A 22,246-nucleotide genomic window follows, 5' to 3' on the forward strand; every position below is an offset into this window, starting at 1 on the left:
GTTGCCAGGTGACACACCTTTATCAGAAAATTATTATTTCCTGGGAGTCCCCGGCGGGGCTGGGAGTATTCGGTTCCTGAGCTCCTTTTCAGGCCTGCGGCCGAAGAAAGACACTGAGGTGCGTCTCTGCACTAGTTTAATCAAGCCAGGGCTTGATTGAAGCCTTCATCCCACCCCCGCCGCAGTAAAATCAACCCCTCCCCTCCCCTCCCCCTCCCCTCCCCCTCCCCTCCCCTCCCCTCCCCCTCCCCTCCCCTCCCCTCCCCCTCCCCTCCCCCTCCCCTCCCCCTCCCCTCTCCTCCCCCTCCCCCTCCCCCCCTCACCAGAAGCTCAAGCATCCAGATAGAAAACAGCCTCGGGGATGTCAGGAACGCCCAACCCACAGTCAAGGGCGTGTCGAGGCGGGGCCGGTGGCCCAGCTCACACCCCTTCCCTGGGAAGGAGGGGGCAGGGCAGTCCCGGCGCCCTCCGGCTGGGCCCTGCGCTGGCCGCGGTGGGCGGGGTCTCCGGCCGGGCGGGTCTCTGACGGCTCCGGGCCCCGCCCCTCGGGGAGGGAGAGAGGGTGGAGTGCGAGGCTAGCGCGCCAGCAGGGCCAGAGCCGGCCTGGGAACCCGCGGAACCAAGCGCAACGAGCGGAGCGCCTGGGCGGCGGCGGCGGCGGCGCACGCTATGGCTCCCGCCGGAGACCGCGAGGGCTACTGGGGCCCCACGACCTCCACGCTGGACTGGTGCGAGGAGAACTACGCGGTGACCTGGTACATCGCCGAGTTCTGTGAGTGCGGGTGCCGGCCTGAGGCGGGAGCGAGGGAGGGAGGGCGCCGGTCTGAAGGGGAGACGCCGCGTGAGGAAGGGAGAGGGCGGACCTGGCCGCCGGGGGAGGCACGGGGCCTGGCCGGGGGAGGTGGCGTGGGGAGAGCGGGCCAGGGGACAGGAACGGGAATGCTGCGGAGGAAGGCAGCAGCTAGGGGAATCCAGTGTGGCGGGTGAGGAGGGCCGGTCTGGACGGGTTGAGGGGGGCCTCGAGGTTGGGGGGGCGGAAGATATGTGGAGAGCCCCTGCTGGACCTTAGGGGAAGCCTGAGGGGCAGGGTTGGGAATGGGGATTCCGCTGCCTGAGGGGCAAGTGGGGGCAGCCCGAGTAGAGCTTGGGACAGTGGGGGACTCTGCTTATTTGAATGAGGGCCCGGGACACCTGCTCCTACTGTTGCTGCCACCACCTTCGTCGCAAGGACACGGGAGAAGGGAACAGGTCCTAGCTCAATCTTCCCCCAAATACGTGAAAACGCGGTCTTTCCCTTCCTCGTTCTCTGTTCCTGTGAGTCCTCCTTCGGTCACCTCCAGTGAACGGTTTTCCCGGTCTCAGATACCTACCCCCACCCTTACCCTCCAGCCCACTCTCACCCAGGATATCTTCGGGTACCAGCGATCACCTCCTTTCTGAGTACGATCATTCAGCTCTCTCCTTGCACCAGGAGTAGAAGGCAGCATCTAGTCTGTACCTTCCGGCTCGTGCCAGGTTCCTAAGAGCACAAGGGATCAAGTCCCTACTCCACTCTGCCTCCTCTCCGACTACCTGACGAAGGTTAAGGTTCTTCTGAGGACGCTACTTCCACTGATTACACCTTCTGAGGACTTGGGGAAGAATCCTCCTCTAGCTGCTGCCCCTGACTGGCCCCTTGGGGTGCTGTGTGTGTGTGTGTGTGTGTGTGTGTGTGTGTGTGTGTGTATTTCCCCAGATGATTGTTCCTTCCAGGCTAGGAACAGGAAAAATCTGCCGCTTGTTTTTCTGTAGTTTACTGTGGTCAAGTTTTGAGAGCACAGCATTTGATCCTTCTTCAGGTACCTGCTTCTGGCAAGGTACAGAGAATATTTTTTGGCTCACTATTACTGCCTTCTTCTAATTGGCTCAACTTTCTCAGGACGTGAAGCAAAACTCTTTTTTAGCTAACCTTCCCATTGTTGGGTCTTTGTCCCAGACATGTGTTTGGCTTTGTAGGAAAGAGGCAAGACTTTCATGCCAGCTGATCCTACTTTATTGCATTCCCAGTAATTGGCTAGGATTAAAAAAAAAAAAAAAAAAAACTCTTTTGGTAGTTTTTAAGACTTTTAGTACTATTCCCTTTAAACTGTGATTTAGGCTGAGAGTTACTTTTCCTGAACTACTAGCTTAAATTAATAATTTTTATATAATAATGGATGAATATGGGCAAAGGGGTCATTTGTAGTATAATTACTCGTCAGCTCAGATGTTGGCAAAGGAAGTGCTTTACCAATTTGCTGTTAGATCACGTTGGCAAGCCCATACATGGTCCAGAGGAGGTCCACGAGAGAAGGGACTTAAAATTGTGCTTTCTGAACTAGAAATTTGTAATGTGGAAAAGTGAAACTCAGGGTTCTTAAAATGTTGAATGGGCTGTGATATAGAGCAGTTAAGCTTTCTGTATTTCTCTAGAATGTAGAATTAGAGCCTATGGGTGGAAACTGCCTGTAAGGAGAGAGGTTTTGCTTCAACGTAAGGAAAATTTTAAAGTTATAATCATTGATTGTGTTGATTTGAGAGGTAGAGGGCTTTCTGTCACTGAAAGTGTTCAAACAGACCTTGCTCAACTAACTCACATGGATATTTTAGGGGGAATTAATTGTTTGGTAGAGAAAAGGGGTTGGCTTTAGTTGGCCTTTAGGTCCTTTGCAGCTTTATGGGTCAATATAGGTAATAATGACTCTTAGTTTAGAATGAAGGATTAGAATCAAAAGAGAAAACTGACAGTTAAGTCATGTGAGTTATGAGACAGCAAGATACTACTGTTCTGACAGATAGCTCTGAGAAATGGGAAATGGCTTTAGTTCTTAATGACCTCAGAAGAGGAAACTCTGAGCAGCCGGCAGGGAGGGTTTTGACATAGGAATCAGGAGTTGCAAGAACAGGATGAGTGAGTGTTGGCAGCCCTTTGCACTTGTACCTTGGGAGAAAATGATCTGGAGGAGGTTGAGGTCAACCTTCTCACCCAGCAAGTGGTGTGTGTCTATCATATCTTTGAGTAAGAGACTTGATCTTTGAAAAATAGGCTGATTAATAATGTGTTTAAAACAAATGCAACTTTATCAACATTATAATATTTACAATAATGATAGAAATATTCAGGATAATAATAATGGTGATAATAGCTATATCTAAGTGCTTACTATGTACCACACTTTGCTAAGCACTTCATATATCTTATCTTTTTCGATATTTACCATAATTCCAAAAAGAAGGCATTATTATCCTTATTTCACAGATTAGGAAATTGAAACTCTAACAAGTAATTTATCTAAGGTTGCAAAAAGTGGGGTAGAGGTAGTATTCAAGTTGAGGTCTGACTCTAAAGCTACTATACCATATTACTTCTATCACACATTCATTGTTTTGCCCCTGCATGCAGGCGATGAGGACAAGCATGAAGTAGTACACTATCACAGATGACAAATTGAATAACTATTCAGGAAGCCTATCTTTCAGCATTGGGGTGTGTGTGTTTTGGGTAATCTAAGGACAAGTTTGGGGAATTGCATGTAAAGATGGCAACGGTTCTTAGTCACTGAAAAACCTGAAACGCTGTCTTCTTAACGTCATCCAAGATGAGCTCATATTCCTTTTTTGTTTGGGTGGATTGTCAGAATCAGGGGAAAAGGTAGCCAGTTTCTCTTCAGTTGTGAAATACTAAGTGCCTTGATGTGCTAGAAGTTACAGGTACTTTGCATGGTAGTATGGGACAGTACAAATGACCATGCAAGTTAAAACCTGGCAAAGTAATCTTCATAATCAATGAGAAAAGTTATGAGTATTCCGTGACCTTTACACATTTTTGTCAAACATTGTAAACCCTCTTATTGTTAGTCATAAATATATGGAGAAATGAAAAAAATGTTAAAACTAATATTTAGTACACTGTAATTGAAAACATTGAAAACACTGAGAATTAAAATGTGTTATTTCTTTGTAGAAGAACTTATCTAGAGTAATTTGAGTAGTACTTGCCTTCTTGTCATGTAACTTATGATATGGAATGAGTATTTTTTTCTATGCCTTGGTGGATTGTCATGCTCCTTTCTAACTTTGGATCAGGTTCCAACATTTCATTCTTTGCACTTTCAATATTGTGAAATATTTCTGAGAGTTCCTGTAACGCAGAGTTTTTGCTGGTGTCACTTCTGTTCCATCTTCATCCTTTTCTCACAACCCCTTTCTTCATTTGTGTCGATAAGTTTGCCTTCACTAAGTTCCTCTGGCTGCATATCTGGTCTCTCGAGTGGCAACAAGGTCAACATTGTCATGGTCAGTTATTTCTTCTATAACTCCGTTTATGTTTGATTGGGATTTTATTTCCAACACTATTACTTTTTTAAAAAATTTTATTTTATTGAAGTATAGTTGACTTACAATGTTGTATTAATTTCTACTGTAAAGCAAAGTGATTTGGTTATACATATATGCATTCTTTTTCATATTCTTTTCCATCATGGTTTGTCACAGGATATTGAATATAGTTCCCTGTGCTGTACAGTAGGACCTTGTTGTTTATCCATTCTCTATATAATAGTTTGCATCTACTAATCCCAAACTTCCAATCCATCCCTCCCCCACCCCCTTAACACTATTACTTTTTGTTTCTTTGCTGCACTTTCATCATTGTTGGCCTGTTCCACCTTTCAATTATCCATTTTTGTAACATGTCACGTACATTCATCACCAGGAGACAAGGAGGCAACTCAGCTACATGCTTTGCCGTCTGTACATGAACTGAATAACAGATGTGCAGTGACTAAACACCAACAGACTTTGCCCTGGTCTTTTATCTATAGTTAGAAATTTAGGCAGAGAGATATTTTTCTGTCAGCACTTTGAAGATATTATTCCATTGTATCCTGGCTTTTACTGTTACTGATGAGGAGTCCACCAACGGCCTAATCGTTGTTCCTTTGCAATTTATTTTGTCAAATCCACCAACAAACTTTAAAAGAAGTGACTTGGTTAGTTACCGATCGTGATGTGCTTCTATTATTTACATAGTCATTTGTGGATTGAAGATCTAGTAGTGAAGTTTGTACTGTATTCAGTTATTCACAGTTAATATACTGTGGGAACTGAAATTTGAATTGTGTTGTTGGGGAATTGGTATTGTTTAACGAAACTGTGGTAACTGAAACTTGTGCATATTAGAACTCTGCAAAGTGAAGACTGCTTGTGTATTTCTAATCCTAGTAACATTCCTAGTAAGTAGGTGGTGTTATCCCCATTTTATAGGTGAGGGAACTGAGTCTTAGAGAAGTTAAGTAACTTGCTCAGTGTCATACAGCTATTAAGTGGCAGAAATGGTATTCAAATATAGGTCTGACAACTCTTTCTACCAAGAAACACTGTCACAGGAAGTGGAATTTCAGGTGCTGTCGTTTTTATGGAAGAAATATTTCCTAAAGGGAAGCAGAAGGGAATTCTGTGTTTTACTGATGGCCTCAAGGGGGAATTACCCTTTTTTTTTCAGAATGTTTAATTTATTCAGCAAATATTTATTGAAAACTTATTTTGTCATTGACTTAAAATACAAAACTATACAAAGCTGTCTCTCTGTTCAAGGTAGCTAATAAGCCAGTAGAGGTATGAACAGATAAGTTCAAATAGGCATTTCCTACTTTCAAGGGAAATGCATTCCTAAAAATGTATTTGAAGAATGTTTAAAATTTGATATATTATAAAGGAGGGTTTATTTATCAGAAAGCTAAAAAATATTTTTAAATCCTAATTATGGGTTTCATAGGAGCTACTTCAGTCTGAGGGGGTAACCTGGCTAGTAAGACTTTCATGGATGGGGAGAATGGATGGTAACTTCTGGTAGGACCATCTAGCTATCTCCCTTTTGCCCTTGGGCTAGGATGATTCAAGCTAGGTAGGTGTTGTCTCTTCTCACAGGTTTGCTGCCCCTCTCCGCATCTATTCATAGGAATTGGGCAGAAGGGAAGCAGGGCAACCCTCAGTCTTTACGCTTTTATGATAGGATTTGCTTAGATGGCATAAAGGAGTCTGTCCTTCATTGCCAGTGCAGCACAAGACTAGAGAGGCTTTAATCAGCTGCCCCTGCCGTACACATTTGCCACTCAAGGCATCTAGCTGCTTGTACCTCCTTGCACCCTTTTCCTTTCGTTTTTTTCAGGCCCCTTCCCACTATCTTCTCTGAATAGTAGCCTCAAGGAAGTGAGCGTGCTTCAGGCTTCTTTTGGCCATGGGATTCTGTGGGCTGGTGGAGTGACATCCTGTCACCTTAAGGAAGACAGTCTTTTTCCTGAGGGTTATTGATGAGCAAGCATCACTGCCTCTGACTCATAGCTCAGAAACACCGTAAGACCACTGAAGAATGAAGGCCAAATGAAGGGTCAAATTTAGTGTACCAAAGGGTTTAGATTTAATTTATACAGTCAGAGACTGCCAGTAAACTGTTCCGGGTGCTGTGATGGACATATGTATATGGTACTTTGGAATGCAAGGAAGGGGTGCTTATTAAAAACTTAAAGCATAAAGGCTTTACAGTGTTAGTGCTGGAAGAACTGCCATACCAGCTAGCTGGTTGTTTGTTTGTGTATTTATTTATTTATTAATCATTGTGGAAAAACACACATAACATAAAATTTACCATCTTAACCATTTTTCAGTGTACAGTTCTGTAGTGTTAAGTACACTGACACTGTTGTGCAACCAATCTCCAGAACTCTTTTCATCTTGTAAAACTGAAACTCCATTTAACAACTCCGTATTCCCTCCTCCCCCGCAGACCCTGGCAACCAATCTTCTGCTTTTTGTCTCTATGAATTTATATAAGTGGAATCAACAGTGGGTTTTTTTTGTTTTTTGGGGTTTTTTTTTGGTGACTGGCGTATTTCACTTAGCATAATGTCCTTATGTAGCATTTTGTAGCGTGTGTTAGAATGTCCTTCTTTCCAAAGGCTGAATAATATTTCATTGTATGTATACACTACATTTTCCTTATCCATTCATCCATTGATGGACACATGGGTTGCTTCCACCTCTTGGCTGTAGTGAATAGTGAGGCTGTGACATGGGTGTACAAATATCTCTTCAACCCAGAAGTGGAATTTCTGGATCATATGGTGATGTAGTGTCTATTTTAACTTTTTCATTAGAAAGAAGCATTTTATTATTTTCTGTCATGGGCCCCATGAATTTATTATTATTTTTATATAAATTGTAACTTATTATTATTTCTACATAAATTATAATTATTAATGCACTTTATCCCCATTTCAAATAATCAAAGGCACATGTGACTGTCAATTAGAGGAGATCTAGTCACTGTTACTACACTGTATTGATCCATATGAGATACATGAGATAAGGTAATGTATTACCTTAATATATTGGTATAATTCTAGTCCAAAGAAAAATAGCATAATAATTTCATTGCAGCCTTATTTCAGATAAATATGATTTTTGAGATACTGAAAATAGCCAATAGAAATAATAAAAGCTAACATTATGGGACACAATGTGCAAAGCTCTATGTGTATATTATCTTATACGAACCCTTATTATGATCCTTATAACAACTCTTTTAAAGTTTAGGAAGGTTAAGTAACTTGCCCTAGGTCAACGTTATTAAGTGGCAGAGCCTAAGTGACCCAAGGGCCATTTGATTCTAAAACTATGCCCTTAACTATCATACTATCTTGCCTCCCTCCATTACTACTTTTTCAGACCCCAGTGGGTCCAGAGACCTCAGGTTGGTAACTAGTGGTCTAACCTTCTCATTTTACATGTAAGGAGAAGGACCTTGAGAGTTCACATGATTTGCTCAAGATTATATTGCCAATTAGTTGTGAAACCTAGACCAGAATCCACGTTCAGTAGTTTCTCAGTATGGGAAATGGTAGAGCTGAGGAGGATGATGTCAAATATTGTTGATGTCATATTGTTAATGATTTACCAGGTCATAGGACTTCCTCAGAACAAAAAGAGCTCCTAATTAACTTTTTTTTTTTTTATGGTGAAGATACCTAACATCTGTAGAGTGCTTTATAGTAGTTCTGCTCAGATTTTAATGTGCATGTGAATTACCTGGAGGTCTTGTTAACATTCATATTCCAGTACAGTAGGTCTGGAATGTGGCCTTAGAGTCTGCATTTCTTATAAGCTATCAGATGACTCCAGTGCTGTTGGTCTGGAGATTATACTTGGAGAAGCAAGACTTTATTGTTCAAAAAACACTGTTAATTCTTTTTTTCCTATGGGGTGTAAGCGTTATCACTGTCTGTATGTAAGGAACCAGGTTCAAAAGGATAAGTGACTTGTTCAGTATCACAGGGCTGGTACTGGAACCTAGGTTTCTAACTTGAAAATCAAGTTAGGTGTTGATCACCACCCCACCCCCCCCCACCCTGCCCCCAGCAGTAACAGGCCAAAAATACTGCATGTGAACCGAAGTTTGAAAATGATTGTTCTGGGTAATGAGCTAAATTGAATTTAAAATTGAACATATTACATTTTCATTTTAGAAACAGTTTTCTTTTCATTTGTTCCCAATACCTAAGCGAAGCTCAAACCAAACTATCTTTTAGACTTTGGTCTATAGTTAGTAATTAGTTGTAAGTGGATCTGCACAGTTCTAGCCTGTTTTGTTCAAGGGTCAACCGTATGTACTGTGTTTTTTCCTATACATACATACCTATGGTAAAATTTAATTTATAAATTAAGTGCAATAAGAGATTAATAACAGCTAATAATAAAATAGAACAGTTATAACAATATACTGTAATAAAAGTTATGTGAATGTGGTCTCTCTCAAAATATCTTATTGTACTGTACTTACCCTTATTTTTGTGATAATCTGAGATGATAAAATGCCTACATGATGAGAAGGTATTGTGACCTAGTGTTAGGCTACTATTAACTTCTGATTATTCAGAGAAGGAGATTCATTTGCTTTGGGTGATCCTGGATCATTGAACCATAATGATGTGGATGGTTGGATGTCAGGAGCAGGTGATGTTGATGGTTGAGGATCCTAGGCGGGACAGAGCAGGACGGTGCAAGATTCATTATGCTACTCAGAATGGTGCACAGTTAAAACCTTATGAATTGTTTATTTCTGGAATTTTCCATTTAATATTTTCAGACTGCAGTTGACTATGGGTATTTGAAAGCTTGGAAGGTGAAACCGCAGATTAGGAGAAACTACTGTACTTGAAGGCTAAGTACAGTTTGAAGTCTAATCTTGATTTAGCATTTACCTAGGTCATCCAAGATTTTAACTAGGAAAAATTGTCATTTGGTAGCACCTGTTGGAAGAAATGATTTATTTCCTTTTTTTTTTTGGCTGCACTGTGCAGCATATGGGATCTTAGTTCCCTAACCAGGGATCAAACCTGTGCCCCCTGAAGTGGAAGCACAGAGTCTTAACCACTGGACTGCCAGAGAAGTCCCTATTTACTTATTTTAATGGAACAGTAATTGATGTATTGGTAAATAAGGAGAACAAATACCTCAAATTGTAATTTGTGCAACTTTGCTAACTGGAATACAGAAAATAGTAAACATTTAAAGTTTTGTCCAGTACACTATTAGTTCAGGTTGAAATTTTAAGTTGTTTCTTTGATTTTGGGGTTCTACCCTTGTTCCTTTGCCAACTGTTTCATAGTGGGCAGAAAAAAACACTCACCTGGAGAGTTTTCGGTAGTGCAACAAAGAGTGTTTTAAAATAAATAAGTAAGGGCGGCTTCCCTGGTGGCGCAGTGGTTGGGAGTCTGCTTGCCAATGCAGGCGACACGGGTTCAAGCCCTGGTCTGGGAGGATCCCACGTGCCGCGGAGCAACTAGACCCGTGCGCCACAACTACTGAGCCTGCGTTCTGGAGCCCGGGAGCCACAACTACTGAAGCCCGCGCACCTAGAGCCCGTGCTCGGCAACAAGAGAGGCCAATGCAATGAGAAGTCCGCGCGCCACAGTGAAGAGTAGCCCCGGCTCGCCACAACTGGAGAAAGCCCGCGCGCAGCAACGAAGACCCAACGCAGCCAAAAAAAAAAAAAAAAAGTAAGGGCATGAAGAAACATTTTAGGACCCAGAAAAATGATTGAGCCCAAAAGAGACAGCAAAAGCAGTTTATGGTGACATGAAACCCTGCATGCTTTCCTGTGGGAAAAGTAACTGACATAATGACTTGAAGTCAGAATCAGAATCCTCTCTGAATGTTGCTCCATTGAACATTGTGACTTTGGGCAAATCACTTAATCATTCTTTGTACCAGTTTATTTTCTATAAAATGAGAACAATGAATATTTGGTAGGGTTGTGAGAATTAAATGGCATTATACATGTGAAAACGCACAGGGAAGTGCCTGGCAAATACTAGGTGCTCAATAAAAGTCGAATTGGAATCTACTCAAAATAAGTTTAAAAAATAAATCCTGCTTTGTTATAGTTGTGGCCTTCTTATCTGTGATGGTTAGTTTTATGTGTGAACTTGGCTTGGCTATAGTATCCAGTTACTTAATCAAATACTGATCTAGGTATTGCTCTGAAGGAATCTTGTAAATGTGGTTAACACCTACAGTCAGTTGACTTTAAGTGAAGATTACTAATGTGAGTGGGCCTCATTTAAACAGTTGAAAGGCCGTAAGAGCAAACACTGAGTTTAGGGATTGGGGTAGGGAAGTTAAGCCTTTATTTGGGGAGGTCTCCTATCTGACCCCTCACCTTGGTGGACCTCCCCTCCCTTCACCCCTCTTCCCTTTCTTCCTTCTTTGTTTCATTTATTTGAATATTTTGTGAATATACCAGAATTTTTAGATGTTTTCAGTGGAAAGGTCAGTTGGAGTATTTAGTGTGCCGCACAACCTTAACCCGATTGCTTTTGCATCTGCTGTTCCCTTGTCATTTGTAGCTGCATTCCCAGTCAGTGGATACCTCTTTAAACCTTGACTGATTACTCCTTACAGAATTAGGTGCTTCTTCTGTTTCCATTTGAAGACTTTCTATTGACTGAAGGATAAAGGCCAAATAGTAAATATGGCATGAAAAGCCCCTTTTTTTAATGAATATTTTCACATGTACAGCAAAGTTAGAAGAATTTTGCTGTGATTATCCATTCACCTATTGCCTAAATCCTACCAATAACATTTTAGTATACAGTACTTATTTTATCATATATCTATTTATCCATTCCTCTCTCTATCAATTCATTTTATTTTTTGATACATTTTAAAGTAAATTGCAAACATCTGTATACTTTCCCTCTAAATACTTCAACATACATATCATTAACTAAAGTTCAATTCTCTGTTTTTTCTTTGGATGTATAATTTGTATTCAGTGTAAATGCACAAATCGTGTGTATTTGCTGAATTTTAAGAAGTGCATTTATATGCATAACCAAAACCCCTATCAAGATAGAGAACTTTTCCGTCAAACATGAAAGTTCCTCATGCCCCTTCCCTGTAATTCTCACCTTCACCTTCCCCCTTCTCTCCAGGGCAACTATCTGTTCTGATTTTTTTCTTCACCATACATTAGATTTGTTCATTCTAGGACTGCATGTGAGTAGAATTATATAATATTTACTATTTGGTGTCAGGCTTCTTTCACTCGCATAGTATTTTTGATATTCATGTTGTTGCATGTGTTGGTAGTTCCTTTTTATTGCCAATTAGTATTCCATTGTATGAATACAACATAGTTTATCTATTTTCCTGTTGGTGGACACCTGGCTGTTTTCAGGTTTTGGTAACCATAAAGCTGTGATATACATTCTTGTACAGGTCTTCTTGTGGATATATATTTTCATTTCTCATAGGTAAATACCTAGACATTTAGGTTACTTCCATGTCTTGGCTGTTGTAAATAGTGCTGCTATGAACATTGTGGTAGTTTTTGTCTTTTCTGGATATATGCCCAGGAGTGGGACTCTGGATTATATGGTAACCCTATTTTTAGGTTTTTAAGGAACCTCCATACTGTTCTCTGCAGTGGCTGCACCAATTTATTGTACATTCCCACCAACAGTGTAGGAGGGTTCCTGTTCCTCCACACCCTCTCCAGCATTTATTATTTGTAGACTTTTTGATGATGGCCATTCTGATTGGTGTGAGGTGATGATACCTCATTGTAGTTTTGATTTGCATTTCTCTAATAATTAGTGATGTTGAGTATCTATTCATGTGCCTATTGGCCATCTGTATATCTTCTTTGGAGAAATACCTATTTAGGTCTAATGCCCATTTTTTGATTGGGTTGTTTGTTTTGTTGATATTGAGTTGTATGAGCTGTTTATATATTTTGGAAATTAAGTCCTTGCCAGTTGCATCGTTTGCAGATATTTTCTCCCATTCCATAAGTTGTCCCCATGTACACACATGCTTTTTTAAAGTAGATGTGAGGGCAGTCTGGCTTTGTTGTCTGATATTCTGTTGATCTGTTGATCACTGGAGTTGATTCAGTTAGGCTTGCCAATCAAATGGATATTCCTTGTTCTCACTATTCTAGGAATGTCCAATTTAAAGCTTGGCAATTGAAGAGAATTATGACCTTGATAAAGGAAGACTATTCTTTGGTTAAGAACAGCCATCATTGGGTGAACATTTAGCTCCCTATGTGCCCTTCCCTCATCCCATCTTCTTTCTTTTTCTTCAGAGATAACCACTATCCTTAATTTAGTGTTTCGTTTCCTAGTCTTTTCCCACTTATGCATTCCTAGAAAATACAGTTTAGGTTTGCTTGTTTTACATTTTATGTGAGTAGAATTTTACTATATATACATTCTTCTACAACTCGTTTTTTTCACTCAAATTGTGGTCCTTAGTATCATCCATGTTCCTGAGAATTATCTACGTTGATAGTTCATTTTTTTTCTTACTGTTTAGAATTTCACTGTATGAATATATTGATTTATCCATTCTTCAGTCGTTTGATGTTTTGTTGTTTCCAGGTGTTTGATATTACAAATAATGTTATGAACATTCTTGTACATCTTCTGGTACACACAAGTGTAAGAGTGTCTATATATTTAGGAGTATAATTATTAGATTGTAGGGCATGCCTATATTCAACTTTTATTAGATCAGCGGTTCTCAGACTTTTTGGTCTTATGACCCCTTTACACATTTAAAATTATTGAGAACCCTGGAAAACTTTGTGAGTTAAGTCTATTAGTATTTACTATATTAGGAGTTAAAATTAAAAACAAATCTTTATTAGTCCATTTAAGATTCGTGTCTATGAGAAACAAGATTTGTCCTGCTGTTGAATCAGTAGTTTGTTCCTTTTTATTGCTGAGTAGTGTTTCATGGTATGAATGTACTATAGTTAGTTTATCCATTTACCTATTGATACTAGGACTGTTTCCAGTTTTTGGCTATTATGAATAAAGCTGCTATGAACATTCTTATACAAGTCTTTTTGTGAACATATATTTTTCATCTTTCTTGGGTAAATTCATAGAAGTGGAATTACCAGGTCATAGAGTTAGTTTATGTTTAGTTTTTTAAGGGACTGCAAGACTTTTTTCCAAAGTGATGTAACTTTTCATTCTCATCATGGAAGTTTTGGGTGCTCCACACACTCAAGGACATTTAGCATTGCCATACTTTTTAATTTTATCCATTCTGGAGTGGGTATAATGGCATCTCATTGTGATTTTAATTAGCATTTACTGATAACTAAAGATGCTGAGCACATTTTCATGTGCTCCTTGGACATTCATATATCTTCTTTTGTATATTGTCTTTTCAGATCTTTTGCCCATTAAAAAAAAGTTGGGTTGTCTTTTTATTTTTAAAATTAATTAATTAATTAATTTTATTTTTGGCTGCGTTGAGTCTTCATTGCTGCGCGCGGACTTTCTCTAGTTGCGGCGAGCGGGGGCCACTCTTCGTTGCAGTGTGCGGGCTTCTCATTGCGGTGGCTTCTCTTGTTGTGGAGCACAGGGTCTAGGTGCATGAGCTTCAGTAGTTGTGGCACACGGGCTCAGTAGTTGTGGCTCACGGGCTCTAGAGCGCAGGCTCAGTAGTTGTGGCACATGGGCTAAGTTGTCCGCGACATGTGGGATCTTCCCGGACCAGGGCTTGAACCCATGTCCCCTGCGTTGGCAGGCGGATTCTCAACCACTGTGCCACCAGGGTAGCCCGGGTTGTCTTTTTATTATTGAGTTGCAAGGGTTCCTTATATATTCTGGACGTAAGTCCTTTTATCAGATGGATGATTTGTGACTGTTTTCTCCCTATGTTTCGTCTATTCATTTTCTAAAAAGTATCTTTTAATGAGGAGAAGTTTAAAATTTTTATGGAGTCTAATTTATCTTTTTTTTTTTTTATAGTTATTGGTTTCCTTATCCCGTTTAAAAACCTTTGTCTACCCTCAGATTATAAAGGTATTTTCCCATATTCTCTTATAGAAGTTTTATAGTTATAGCTTGATATTTAGGTCTATATCCATCTCAAATTCATTGTATATATGGTGTGAGGTAGGGATTGAAGTTTATTTTTTTTCTCATATGCATGTCCAGTTGTTACAGCATTATTTGCTGAAAAAACATTTCCCCCCCATTGGATTGCTTTTGCTCCTTTGTCAAAAATCATGAGCTGTACATGTAGGTCTATTTCTGGGCTCTCTGCTCTGTTGATGTATTTGCATATCCTTATGCCATTACCACAGAGTCTTGATATATATATAGCTTTATAGTAGACCTTGAAATCAACTACTATAAATCTTCCAACTTGGTTCTTTTAAAATATTGTTTTGGATATTTAGGTCTTATGCATTTTCATATAAATTTTTGAATCAGTTTGTCTATTATCATGGTTTTAAGAGATGTGCACTTTGCTATTTCTCTGTAGAGCTTAATTACCTTCCCCTTGAGTGTGGTCCAAATTTAGTACCTTGCTTCTAATAAAATAAATTAGAAGTAATGTGATGAAACTTTGGATACTAGGTTATAAAAGGCATGACTGCTTCCCTCTTGGCCTCTTTCTTGGATCACTCACTCTGGGGAAGACAGCCCTCATGTCATTAAAGGTCTATGTGATGAGGAACTGAGGCCTCCAGCCAACAGACAGGTGAATTAGCCATCTTGAAAGTTGACCTTCCAGCTCCATTTAGGCCTTCAGATGACTTTGGAGCTGGCCAACATTTTGACTGCATCCCCATGAGAGATCCTGAGTCTGAACTGCTTCCATATTTTTGACTCTCAGAAATTATGTGAGATAATAAATGTCTGATGTTTTAAGCTGCTAAGTTTTGAGGTAATCTGTTTTATAAAATAGATAATACATCAATTTTTATTTTAAAAGCCTACTGGGATTGTATCATATCTATAAATCATCTTGGGGAAAACAGACATCTTAAAAATATGAGTCTTACAATCCACCATGTTGTATTTCTCCATTTATGTAGGTCTCCTTTAATTTCTCTCAGTAGTTTTCATTGTAGAGGTCTTAAACATCTTGTTAAATTTATTTCTAAGTATTTTATATTTTTTGATGTTCTTATACATTATATTTTTAAAATTTCATTTTCTCATTGTTTCTCTATTGCTAGCATAGATATTTAAATTGATTTTTGTCTATCATCCTTATATCTTCTACCTTGCTAAACTTATAAATTTTTTTGTCACTAAGTAAACATGTAATCTATGAATAGAAAGTTTCACTTCATCCTTTTCAATACTCTTTATGCATTATTTTTCTTCCCTTACTATACTGGTTAGGACCTTCCAGTACATTGTTGAGTAGAAGTGATATGAGCAAACAGCTTTGCCTTTTTTATTTTTATTTTTTAATTTAAGGAGGAAAGCATTAAATATTTTATTATTAGATATGGTGGGGTTTTTTTATTATTAGGTAAGTTGTAGATTTTTTTTTTTGAAATTTTAAGATTCTCTTTAAGAAGTCCTTTATTTTATTTTATTTTATTTTTTAATAATTTTTTTTCTTTTTTAAAAAATTTATTTATTTTTATTTATTTTTGTCTGTGTTGGGTCTTCGTTTCTGTGTGAGGGCTTTCTCTAGTTGTGGCGAGCGGGGGCCACTCTTCATCGAGGTGCGCGGGCCTCTCACTATCATGGCCTCTCTTGTTGCGGAGCACACGCTCCAGACGCGCAGGCTCAGTAGTTGTGGCTCACGGGCTTAGTTGCTCCACGGCATGTGGGATCTTCCCAGACCAGGGCTCGAACCCATGTCCCCTGCATTGGCTCGCAGACTCTCAACCACTGCACCACCAGGGAAGCCCCCAGCTGTAGATTTTTTGTAGGACTTCTTGGTTGAGGAAATTCTTTTCTTTTCCTGACTTGCTTGAGTTTTATCATTAGTGGGTATTGAATTTTGTCAAATACTATTTTATATCTATTGAAGTGATTTTGTCCTTTCTGTTAATATGATGAATTCAATTGATTGATTTTTTTTTTTTTTACAGATTATTTTTTAAATTTATTTATTTTTATTTATTTATGGCTGCGTTGGGTCTTTGTTTCTGTGCGAGGGCTCTCTCTAGTTGTGGCAAGCGGGGGCCACTCTTCATTGCGATGCGCAGGCCTCTCACTATCGCGGCCTCTCTTGTTGCGGAGCACAGGCTCCAGACGCGCAGGCTCAGTAGTTGTGGCTCACGGGCCTAGTTGCTCCGCGGCATGTGAGATCTTCCCAGACCAGGGTGCGAACCCGTGTCCCCTGCATTGGCAGGCAGACTCTCAACCACTGCGCCACCAAGGAAACCCTGATTGATTTTTTAATGTTGGACTAACTTTGCTTTCCTGGCCCATTTGGACATGATGTATTAACATCTCTATCTCTCCATCTCTGTCTCTGTCTATGTCCATGTCCATATCCATAGCTATATCTATAAATCTATATCTGGGTTTGATTTGCCAGTACAGTTGCCCCTTGAACAACATGGGTTTGAACTGTGCAAGTCCACTTATACAGGGATTTTTTTTCAGTGAATATGTGCTACAGTACTACATGATCCATGGTTGGTTGAACCCACTGATATTGAGCCCGTGGGTGCAGAGTGCGGACTGTAAAGTTATGCTCAGATTTTCAACTGCTTGGAGGGTTGGCTTCCCTAACCCCAGTGTTGCTCAAGGGTCAACTGTATTTTTGTTAAGGATTTTGTATCTTTGTTCATGAGAGAGACTGGTCTATAATTTTGTTTTCCATTATGTTTCTTTTGTCAGTTTTTTATAGGTTGTATTTTTCAAGAAATTTATTTTATGTAAATTGCTGAATTTTCTGATGTTCTCTTATTGGTCTTTTAATGTCTGTAGACTCTAAGGTGATCTCTGCTCTTTCATTCCTCATATTGGTAATTTGTGTATTCTCTATTTTTTTGTTGATTAATCATCTTAGTGGTTTATTAAATGTTATTAATCATGTCAGACGTACTTCTTGCTATGTTAATTTTCTCTACTTTTTTCTTATTCTTTTTTCTTTCACTTATCTTTTATTCAATTTATTATTTTTTTAGTTTCATGAGATAGAAGCTTAGAACACTAATTTTAGACCTTATTTTAAAAAATTAGAATCATTTATAGTTATAAATTTCACTCTTAGCACTCTATAGCTGTGTGTCAACACATTTTAATATGCTTTATTTCCATTCTTCCTGTGATTTCTTTTACATAACCCATAGGTTAAAGAAGAAATCACAGGGGAAGTAGAAATAAACTATAGGTTATATAGAAGTGTGTTGTCTAATTACCAAATATTTGGAATTTGCAAGGTATCTTTTTGTTAGTCATTTCTAGTTTAATTTCATTATGTTCAGAAAACATATTTTTATTTTTTAAAAATGATTTATTTATTTATTTATTTTATTTTTGGCTGTGTTGGGTCTTAGTTGTGATGCGCGGGCTTCTCTCTCTGGTTGTGTCATGTGGGCTCTTTGTTGCAGTGCATGGGCTTCTCTAGTTGCAGCGTGCGGGCTCGGTAGCTGTGGTGCACAGGCTTAATTGCCCTGCGGCATGTGAGATCTTAGTTCCCGACCAGGGATTGAACCCGCATCCCCTGCATTGGAAGGTGGATTCTTACCGCTGGACCACCAGGGAAGTTCCTCAAACATATTTTTAATTTAAATTCTTTTAAACTTATTGGCTTGTTTTATGGCTCTTCACATGTTTTACTTGGTGAATGTTCCACACGGATTTGAAAAGGATATATATTCTGCTGTTTATGCATGTAGTATTCTATAAATGTCAGGTCAAATTGGTTGCTAGTGTTATTCAAGTCTTCTGTATATTTACTGATATTTCTGTCTGTTTCTGTTAATTATTAAGAAGAGTATTGGAATCACCAATACTATACTACAACTTTAGTAGTATATTTTTCTATATCTCCTTTCTATTCTTATATGTTTTGACGCTACGTTCTTAGGCATATACACTTCAGGATTGTCATGTAATCTTGAGGTATTCACCCTTTATCATCATGAAATGTCCTCCTTTTTCTCTGGCAATATCCTATGTTCTAAAGTCTATTTGGCCTGATATTAATGTAGCCATTCATCTTTCTTATAATTTGCATTGGCATGGTACTTCTTTTTTATCCTGTTAATTTTAACCTTTCTGTATCTTTACATTTAAAGTGCTTTTCTTGTAGTTGCTTATAGTTGGCTCTCTCTCTCTCTCCCTTTCTTTTCTTTTTTTCTTTCTGGTCTAGTCTGACAGTCTCTGATTTCTTTTTTTTTTTTTGATTTTTGAATTTTATTTTATTTATTTTTTTACACAGCAGGTCCTTATTAGTCATCAATTTTATACACATCAGTGTATACATGTCAATCCCAATCGCCCAATTCATCACACCCCCACCCCCACCCCCCGCCGCTTTCCCCCCTTGGTGTCCATACGTTTGTTCTCTACATCTGTGTTTCAACTTCTGCCCTGCAAACTGGTTCATCTGTACTATTTTTCTAGGTTCCACATATATGCGTTAATATACGATATTTGTTTTCCTCTTTCTGACTTACTTCACTCTTTATGACAGTCTCTAGATCCATCTACGTCTCTACAAATGACCCAATTTCGTTCCTTTTTATGGCTGAGTAATATTCCATTGTATATATGTACCACATCTTCTTTATCCATTCGCCTGTCGATGGGCATTTAGGTTGCTTCCATGACCTGGCTATTGTAAATAGTGCTGCAGTGAACATTGGGGTGCATGTGTCTTTTTGAATTATGGTTTTCTCTGGGTATATGCCCAGTAGTGGGATTGCTGGATCATATGGTAATTCTATTTTTAGTTTTTTAAGGAACCTCCATACGGTTCTCCGTAGTGGCTGTATCAATTTACATCCCCACCAACAGTGCAAGAGGGTTCCCTTTTCTCCACACCCTCTCCAGCATTTGTCGTTTGTAGATTTTCAGATGATGCCCATTCTAACTGGTGTGAGGTGATACCTAATTGTAGTTTTGATTTGTATTTCTCTAATAATTAGTGATGTTGAGCAGCTTTTCATGTGTTTCTTGGCCATCTGTATGTCTTCTTTGGAGAAAAATCTATTTAGTTCTTCTGCCCATTTTTGGATTGGGTTGTTTGTTTTTTTAATATTGAGCTGCATGAGCTGTTTATATATTTTGGGGATTAATCCTTTGTCCGTTGCTTTGTTTGTAAATATTTTCTCCCATTCTGAGGGTTGTCTTTTCATCTTGTTTATGGTTTCCTTTGCCATGCAAAACCTTTGAAGTTTCATTAGGTCCCATTTGTTTATTTTTGTTTTTATTTCCATTATTCTAGGAGGTGGATCAAAAAATATCTTGCTGTGACTTATGTCAAAGAGTGTTCTTCCTATGTTTTCCTCTAAGAGTTTTATAGTGTCCGGTCTTACATTTAGGTCTCGAATCCATTTTGAGTTTATTTTTTTGTATGGTGTTAGGGAGTGTTCTAATTTCATTCTTTTACATGTAGCTGTCCAGTTTTCCCAGCACCACTTATTGAAGAGACTGTCTTTTCTCCATTGTATATCCTTGCCTCCTTTGTCATAGATTAGCTGACCATAGGTGTGTGGGTTTATCTCTGGGCTTTCTATCTTGTTCCATTGATCTATATTTCTGTTTTTGTGTCAGTACCATATTGTCTTGATGACTGTAGCTTTGTAGTATAGTCTGAAGTCAGGGAGTCTGATTCCTCCAGCTCCGTTTTTTCCCCTCAAGACTGCTTTGGCTATTTGGGGTCTTTTGTGTCTCCATACAAATTTTAAGATATTTTGTTCTAGTTCTGTAAAAAATGCCATTGGTAATTTGATAGGGATTGCATTGAATCTGTAGATAGCTTTGGGTAGTGTAGTCATTTTCACAATATTGATTCTTCCAATCCAAGAACATGGTATATCTCTCCATCTGTTGGTATCATCTTTAATTTCTTTCATCAGTGTCTTATAGTTTTCTGCATACAAGTCTCTTGTCTCCCTAGGTAGGTTTATTCCTAGGTATTTTATTCTTTTTGTTGCAATGGTAAATGGGAATGTTTCCTTAATTTCTCTTTCAGATTTTTCATCATTAGTGTATAGGAATGCAAGAGATTTCTGTGCATTAATTTTGTATCCTGCAACTTTACCAAATGCATTGATTAGCTCTAGTAGTTTTCTGGTGGCATCTTTAGGATTCTCTATGTATAGTATCATGTCATCTGCAAACAGTGACAGTTTTACTTCTTCTTTTCCAATTTGTATTCCTTTTATTTCTTTTTCTTCTCTGATTGCTGTGGCTAGAACTTCCAAAACTATGTTGAATAATAGTGGTGAGAGTGCACATCCTTGTCTTGTTCCTGATCTTAGAAGAAATACTTTCAGTTTTTCACCATTGAGAATGATGTTTGCTGTGGGTTTGTCATATATGGCCTTTATTATGTTGAGGTAGGTTCCCTCTATGCCCACTTTCTGGAGAGTTTTTATCATAAATGGGTGTTGAATTTTGTCAAAAGCTTTTTCTGCATCTATTGAGATGATCATATGGTTTTTATTCTTCAATTTGTTAGTATGGTGTATCACATTGATTGATTTGCATATATTGAAGAAACCTTGCATCCCTGGGATAAATCCCACTTGATCATGGTGTATGATCCTTTTAATGTGTTGTTGGATTCTGTTTGCTAGTATTTTGTTGAGGATTTTTGCATCTGTATTCATCAGTGATACTGGTCTGTAGTTTTCTTTTTTTGTAGTCTCTTTGTCTGGTTTTGGTATCAGGGTGATGGTGGCCTCATAGAATGAGTTTGGGAGTGTTCCTTCCTCTGCAATTTTTTGGAAGAGTTTGAGAAGGATGGGTGTTAGGTCTTCTCTAAATGTTTGATAGAATTCACCTGTGAAGCCATCTGGTCCTGGACTTTTGTTTGTTGGAAGATTTTGAATCACAGTTTCAATTTCATTACTTGCGATTGGTCTGTTCATATTTTCTATTTCTTCCTGGTTTAGTCTTGGAAGCTTATACCTTTCTAAGAATTTGCCCATTTCTTCCATGTTTTCCATTTTATTGGCATACTGTTGCTTGTAGTAGTCTCTTAGGATGCTTTGTATTTCTGTGGTGTCTGTTGTAACTTTTACTTTTTCATTTCTAATTTTATTGATTTGAGTCCTCTCTCTCCTTTTCTTGATGAGTCAGGCTAATGGTTTATCAATTTTGTTTATCTTCTCAAAGAACCAGCTTTTCGCTTTATTGATCTTTGTTATTGTTTTCTTTTTTTCTATTTCATTTATTTCTACTCTGAAGTTTATGATTTCTTTCCTTCTGCTAACTTTGGGTTTTGTTTGTTCTTCTTTCTCTAGTTCCTTTAGATGTAAGGTTAGATTGTTTATTTGAGATTTTTCTTGTTTCTTGAGGTAGGCTTGTATAGCTATAAACTTCCCTCTTAGAAATGCTTTTGCTGCGTCGCATAGGTTTTGGATCATCGTGTTTTTATTGTCATTTGTCTCTAGGTATTTTTTGATTTCCTCTTTGATTTCTTCAGTGATCTCTTGGTTATTTAGTAACGTATTGTTTAGCCTCCATGTGTTTGTGTTTTTTACGTTTTTTTCCCTGTAATTCATTTCTAATCTCATAGCGTTGTGGTCAGAAAAGATGCTTGGTATGATTTCAATGTTCTTAAATTTACTGAGGCTTGATTTGTGACCCAAGATGTGATCTGTCCTGGAGAATGTTCCGTGCACACTTGAGAAGAAAGTGTAATCTGCTGTTTTTGGATGGAATGTCCTATAAATATCAATTAAATTTATCTGGTTCATTGTGTCATT

The 22,246-nt window shown here is 38.7% G+C and overlaps 1 protein-coding gene across 2 annotated transcripts in view; it reads left to right on the plus strand.

Annotated features, from left to right (window-relative positions):
- Positions 1 to 534: 534 nt before the first annotated feature.
- ACER3 (alkaline ceramidase 3) overlaps positions 535 to 22,246 on the plus strand; it is a 193,276-nt gene continuing 171,564 nt past the window's right edge. Inside the window, exon 1 of one of the 2 annotated variants that reach the window (XR_014231781.1) lies at positions 535 to 772. Coding sequence is in view for 1 of the 2 variants with exons in the window: in XM_082343393.1 (XP_082199519.1) it covers positions 670 to 772 (103 nt within the window). In the remaining variant the exon portion in view is untranslated. The remainder of the gene's footprint in view (positions 773 to 22,246) is intronic. The other variant, XM_082343393.1, reaches the window with a different exon arrangement.

Source organism: Balaenoptera borealis (assembly GCF_965194805.1).
Source record: "Balaenoptera borealis genome assembly, chromosome: 11".
Taxonomy (NCBI): Eukaryota; Metazoa; Chordata; class Mammalia; order Artiodactyla; family Balaenopteridae; genus Balaenoptera; species Balaenoptera borealis.